Source organism: Sinocyclocheilus rhinocerous, unplaced genomic scaffold, assembly GCF_001515625.1.
Source record: "Sinocyclocheilus rhinocerous isolate Xijiao unplaced genomic scaffold, SAMN03320098_v1.1 scaffold8, whole genome shotgun sequence".
Classification (NCBI taxonomy): domain Eukaryota; kingdom Metazoa; phylum Chordata; class Actinopteri; order Cypriniformes; family Cyprinidae; genus Sinocyclocheilus; species Sinocyclocheilus rhinocerous.
The window spans coordinates 1552110-1558503 of record NW_015666800.1 but is presented as its reverse complement, the minus strand read 5'-3'; the positions used below and the strand labels follow the sequence as shown (position 1 = coordinate 1558503).

Below are 6394 nucleotides of genomic sequence, written 5' to 3'. Positions count from 1 at the left end.
GCTCTCTCGCGCCTGTTCGGGGCTCCGGAGGGGGAGCTTACGGCCGAAGCCATTCTTCCTGAAGGGGTGGTGGTCGGGGCTCTTTCTTGGGGTATCGAGCGGCGAGTAGAGGAGGCCGGTCGAGGGGTGCAAGTGCCAGGGAAGTGCCCGGCGGGCAGGTTGCCGGTGCCGGCTGCGCTGCGCCCCGAGGTCCTTCAGTGGGGTCACGCGTCCAGGCTGGTTTGCCATCCTGGGATTCGGAGAACGTTGGTTGCCATCCGTCAACGCTTCTGGTGGCCCACACTGGCCGCAGATGTCAGACAGTTTGTGTTGGCCTGCCCCACATGCGCCCAATGTAAGCCAGTGAATCGCCCTCCCGATGGTCTGCTTCATCCTCTTCCTGTCCCTTCCCGTCCATGGTCACATATCGCCCTTGATTTTGTCTCTGGGCTTCCCCCATCGAAGGGTAACACTGTGGTTCTCACTGTGGTGGATCGCTTTTCCAAGGCGGTTCATTTCATTCCCCTGCCCAAATTGCCCTCCGCCCGGGAGACCGCCCAACTGATGGTGGATCACGTGTTCCGGCTCCATGGATTGCCGGTTGACGTGGTTTCAGATAGGGGTCCTCAGTTCACCTCCCGGTTTTGGAAAGAATTTTGTAGACAGATCGGGGCCTCTGCGAGTCTGTCTTCCGGTTTCCATCCACAGACCAATGGGCAATGCGAGCGGGCCAACCAGGATCTTGGAAGAATGCTCCGCTGTCTGACATCCAACAATCCGAGTTCCTGGTGCCAACAGCTCTCCTGGATAGAATACGCGCGTAACTCCCTTCCAGTGGCGGCTTCAGGTATGTCCCCTTTTGGGTGTTCTGTGGGATATAAACCGCCTCTGTTTCCATCACAGGAACCCGATGCTGCGGTTCCGTCCGCCCTGGCTTTCGTTCAGCGCTGCCGCCGCACCTGGGAGAAAGTCAGGAGGGTTTTGGTCCGAACCTCAGGACGAACCAAGGCAGCAGCCGATCGTCGCCGGTCCTCTCCTCCAACCTATGTGTGCGGTCAACGGGTATGGCTTTCTACCAGGGATCTGCCTCTCCGGGTGCCCTCTCGTAAACTGGCGCCCAGATTCATTGGGCCGTACCGCGTCACCAAGGTGGTTAATCCAGTGGCGATAAGGCTCAAGCTCCCTCCTGCTCTTGGTCGGGTTCACCCTGTGTTTCATGTCTCTAGGGTTAAACCTGTGTTTTCTTCTCCCCTTAACCCTGCCGGCGATCTTCCCGCCCCCCCACCCCCTCGTCTTGTGGATGGCTCCCCTACCTATACGGTTAGGAGATTACTCGACGAGCGACGCCGTGGAAGAGGGTTTCAGTATCTCGTGGACTGGGAGGGTTATGGTCCAGAGGAGAGATGCTGGGTGCCGTCCCGGGACATTTTGGACCGTTCGTTGATCGAGGACTTCCGTCGGCGACAAGGTGGGCCTCCTCCTGGGGCGCCTGGTGGCGCTCCTGGGAGGGGGGGTACTGTCGGGTCTCGGGTCTGATCACCTGTCTCTGTGTTTGTGTGTTGTGCGTGAGCTGTTTTGACAGCTCGCCACGTGAGCATGTCAGTATGATCGTTGTCCCCGCCCTCCTTGTTTCACACCTGGTTCTGGTCATCTCATTAGCTTCCCCTTATAGCTCCTCGTGTTTCTCTGTATGTTGTCAGTTCGTTGTAATTATTTCCCTAGCTCTGACTGTCCTAGTATTAGCGCTCACCAGTTCTGTCTTGTCTCGTCCAGGCTCCAGTGCTCGTAGCAGTCTGTTTTGTGTCCCGCACCTCTCTGTGCGTTCAGGAACCGTGGGCTACCTCCGGCATCCGCCTACCCTGGGACTCCGCGGTCTCATCGTTGGGCTTCTCAGCCTCTCGCTCGGATTAACGGGCTGCTCCTCCGGCTCCGTCTCCTCTGCCGCTGTTGCGGCTTGTTCCAGCCACTGCTCTCCACCCATCGGTGTGGTTGGGGTTTCCACGACCACACGAACTGTGCTCAATAAAGTCCCTTTTGAACCCGCACCTGAATCCAGCCTCGTTGTTCCCTAACAGACCCTAACAAGAACTACTCAGTCACCGCCTTCTGTCACCACCCCAAGCACTGCCCACAGTCCCACTCTCCTTTTGCCAAACCCCCAGACAACATCGCGTCCATGCCATTGCTGAGCAACAACAACACGGAAACATGTCGAGAAAACGCTGTTCAGTCTGGATGTCAGGAAACTACCTACATCATTGCTACATCCGCGTCAACCGTTGTCTATTGCCACCGGCGGTAGTGCACGTGATGTCACACACTCTATAACAAGCATAATACAAAGTTTTGTATACAAGTGTAATAATAGTAACAGTTGCAAATTGTTTGTTCAACAATGTCTGAACTTTGTTGTCTATGCTAATTCACCAATTACCTCAAATGCCATACACAGCAGTGCGTGAAAAAAAAAATACATTAATTACCATTCTGAAACATCCTGTTGTAAGCGCGTTTGAGGAGGTGGTTGGTTGTCTCCTGTCGTCGCCGATTTGGGGTCTGAGTTCGGCTCAAACATGTAAGGCCGGACAACATTTCCCTCAGCAGTGACCATCATTACCGGTGTTTCTTCCAGTTTCCCTTGTGAGTATCACCAGTCCACAGCAGGCTACAGCATACATGACCCTAGTTACCTGTGGTTGGCCTGGCCGTGTGTCACTCAGAAAACAACAGGCCAATCAGAAGAGGGGCTCATGGATATTAATTAGACAGGCCAAAATCGACTTGTTCTTTGCAGAGCTCCTGAGAGAGGAGCTGTAAAAATATATTGAGATGGTTTTTGGTACTTATACCGCAAATATATATTCTTAAGGACATCAAGACTTAAAATAAAACTCCAGAAAGGTGTAAAATATGTGACCTTTAATGTTTTTGAAAGATGCCTCTTATGTTAATCAAGTCGGCATTTACTCGATCAAAAATACAGTAAAAACAGCAAAACTGTGAGATATTATTCCAACTTAACTGTTTTCTATTTGAATATATATTAAAATTTAATTAATTCCTGTGATGTAAAGCTGAATTTTCAGCAGCCATTACTCCAGTCTTCAGCGTCACATGCTCCTTCAGAAATCACTCAAATATGCTGATTTTGTGCTCAAGAAACTTTTATTATTACTATCAATGTTCAAAACAGTTGCACTGCTTAATATTTTTGTGAAAACGGAGACATATTTCCCAGGATTCTTTGATGCATAAAAAGTTCAAAAGAACAGAATTTATATGAAATCTTTTGTAACATTATAAATGTTTTTTCTGTCACTTTGATCAATTTATTGCATTATTTCTGAACAAAAGTCTTAATTTACTTACAAATAAAATCTTACTGATCCCAAACTTTTGAACGGTTGTATATATCAAAGGACAATATATCTAACAAATCAGTCAACAAATAACATGTATATCTAACCAGCTATGACATGTCCATGGCACTGATGTAAAAGTGCTTATTATAGCAGCAGACAGTGGCGACTACTAACAGAGCAGCATAGAGTGATAACAGAAGGCTAGTCACCTTGTTTTTTTGCTGTCAGTTTCATGGACACCACATCCGAGCCAGCGTTGGGCTCACTCATGGCCAAGGCACCCACATGCTCCCGTCATCAACTGAAGCACAAACATATGCATAATTGTGAAAAAACAACTGAACCCTAAAATCCATAAATAACCTAAATGCATTTAATTAGTTTCCATTTACAGTGCAGAAAATTGATTTTCTCTAATGCATCATGTCAGGGGTCGGTTTTTTGAAAGCTAGTTTAATAGAAAACGTAATAGACAGCAGTTGTTCTGGTAAATGAATAAATGTTTTGACTCACACCTTCGGCATGTACTTCTCTTTCTGTTTCTGATTAGCATGTCGAACCATCTGATTTACACACAAGTTGGAGTGCGCGCCATAGCTGAGAGCAATAGCTGCTGACACACGGGAGATCTCCTCCATAACAATCACATGATCAAGATAGCCCAATCCTGTTCCACTGTACTCCACTGCACACATGGATAAAAACATCACAACCTTATGTTTTCCAAAGAGAATCCCATCAGACTGTGCTCAATATTTTTTCATAAACAATATTATTTAAAGACAGCCTGTAAATGGTCCAACCTGGAGCAGTAACTCCAAGCAGTCCAAGCTCACCCATCTCCTTCCAAAACTCCTAGTTAAAAAAAAGATCAGAATTAATTACTCAGGATTATTACAGAGAGACTCTGTAATGATACTTGTCATGTACAGGAACTCACCCTCATGCAGGGAAACTCGTTTTTCTTATCAAACTCATCAGCGTAAGGAGCGAGTTTCTCCTGACAGAATCTCTGGACTGTCTGTCTGAGCTGGTGTTCAAAACAAAGATGTATGATAAACACAGGGCAGACTGTCCACAAATAACCTGAGCTGCCAAAAACCTCAACAAAACAATTTCATGATGCTAACTGTACATGTTTAGCATAAAATCCCTTACAAAAACATAAAAATAAATAAATAATAATAATACAGTGGCAGTAATGCCATGGTATAGTAATGGCATCAATAACACTGTGCTGCTGTGTGCAATATTCATACATTGTGGTTTTTTCATGGTGCTTCAAAGATTATCAAGGTATTACAGTGACCTACATACCAAGGTTTTACCTTTTCTCTGAGTAGGCATAGAAGGCCAAATCAAAACAAATATTACCAAATATTAGATCAAATGTATAAATTCAACTAATTTTTGTAAGTAGTCCTGTCCAAAAGTACCTTTATGCCTGCAGGAATCCAGTTACAGAAATATAGTTGCAGAATTTAATAAGTAATAATATGAAAAGTAATTTTTGATAATTAACAAAAGTCAAATACAGTTAGTGCTGATAAATTAAAGGTATATAAATCACTGATGTGACTTCGTTTTAATTAAATGTATACTATATACTACACTATATGTACACCATTCAAACGTTTGGGGTCAGTAAGATTTTCAATGTTCAATGAAAGAAGTCTCTTATGCTCATCAAGGATAAATTTATTTGATCAAAGTACAATAAAAACAGTAATATTGTGAATTTTTTTTTTTTTTTCAGAATTACAACTTTAACGTTTATCTATTTCAATATTTTTAAAATGTAATTTATTCCTATGAAGGTAAAGCTGAATTTTCAGCAGTCATTACTCCGGTCTTCATGACCCTTCAGTAATCATTTTAATGTGCTGATTTGCCGCTCAAGAAACATTTCTTAATGAAATGTTGAAAACGGTTCTGCTGCTTAGTATTTTTCTCAGGTCTCTTTGATGACCAAAAAGTTCAAAAGAACATTATTTATTTAAAATATAAATCTTTTGTAACATTATAAATGTAGTTATTTTACCTTTGCTGAATATAAATATTAATTTATTTTAAAAAACACTGAACTTTATACTTTTGAACGTTACTCAGATAGCACACATACGTCTGCAAGATGTCTGTTAAAGATCGCTTCATCTGGAAAGCATCTGATGTGTACAAACATCTGATAAACGTCTTTAAGAAGTCAGTTTTACATACATTCTAAATCATAAACATCCTAAAGATATTTTCTAAACGTTTTCTAATGCGTCTTGCAGATGTCAAATAGACGTCTCCATGAGGTGTGCTATAAGGGTACTGTATTAAAATACACAAAGTGTAAAGAAACAGGTTATTTCATACACATTTAACATGGACACCATTAAAAAAAAGAAGAGAACTGGATCATTAATTTATATTGGACTAAGAGGGACATTTGCCTCCTCATTTCAGAACTGATACATGTCCAAAACACCATGAGAGTACCATGTCCAAACGGATGCAACATATCAATAGCAGATTTCTGTAAGTGGTGTTATGACTTTCCAGTGGGTTTCTATCAAAGCTAATAAAGGACATATAAAATGATCCTGTCCAATCAAAACGCGCCGTCCGTTCACACCCACACAGCATGTCCATTTAGCATAGGCAGCATAGAAAGTGTCAGTCTATCATACATTAAAACCCTAAAAATATGTAACTTTTAAATTAACTTCTAAATGTACTCAAATGTTCCGATTTCAAGGTTGGATCTGTATTTTGTGTGTTTTTAATGTCAGGTCAGGAACACGACAGCTCTGTAACAGTTTCTTGGCCAGTGTGAATGATGCTCTTATTGAACGTGAATATAATTGCGTTATACTGATAAATGCCTGGCAACTATGGGATTACATTTCAGCCACATTTCTGCGCGCGAAAGATCATATTTTGAGCGCACAAAAGTGCATTTTGCACGCGCGCGATCTGAGTTTTGTGGAGAAAACGTTCGTTTCGCAAAGAAAAAAGTATTTCGAGCGCACGAAAATCAATTTTGCATTTAAAATAAGTTTTTGGAT

The 6394-nt window shown here is 43.2% G+C and overlaps 1 protein-coding gene across 1 annotated transcript in view; it reads right to left on the bottom strand.

The window, feature by feature from the left end:
- The window catches only part of LOC107733087 (isovaleryl-CoA dehydrogenase, mitochondrial-like), a 17184-nt gene extending 12496 nt beyond the window's left edge, over positions 1-4688 (bottom strand). The window contains 5 exon segments of the mRNA XM_016544580.1: positions 3551-3642; positions 3855-4026; positions 4145-4196; positions 4282-4371; positions 4659-4688. Of these exon segments, the coding sequence (XP_016400066.1) occupies positions 3551-3642; positions 3855-4026; positions 4145-4196; positions 4282-4371; positions 4659-4688 (436 nt within the window).
- Positions 4689-6394: the final 1706 nt, after the last annotated feature.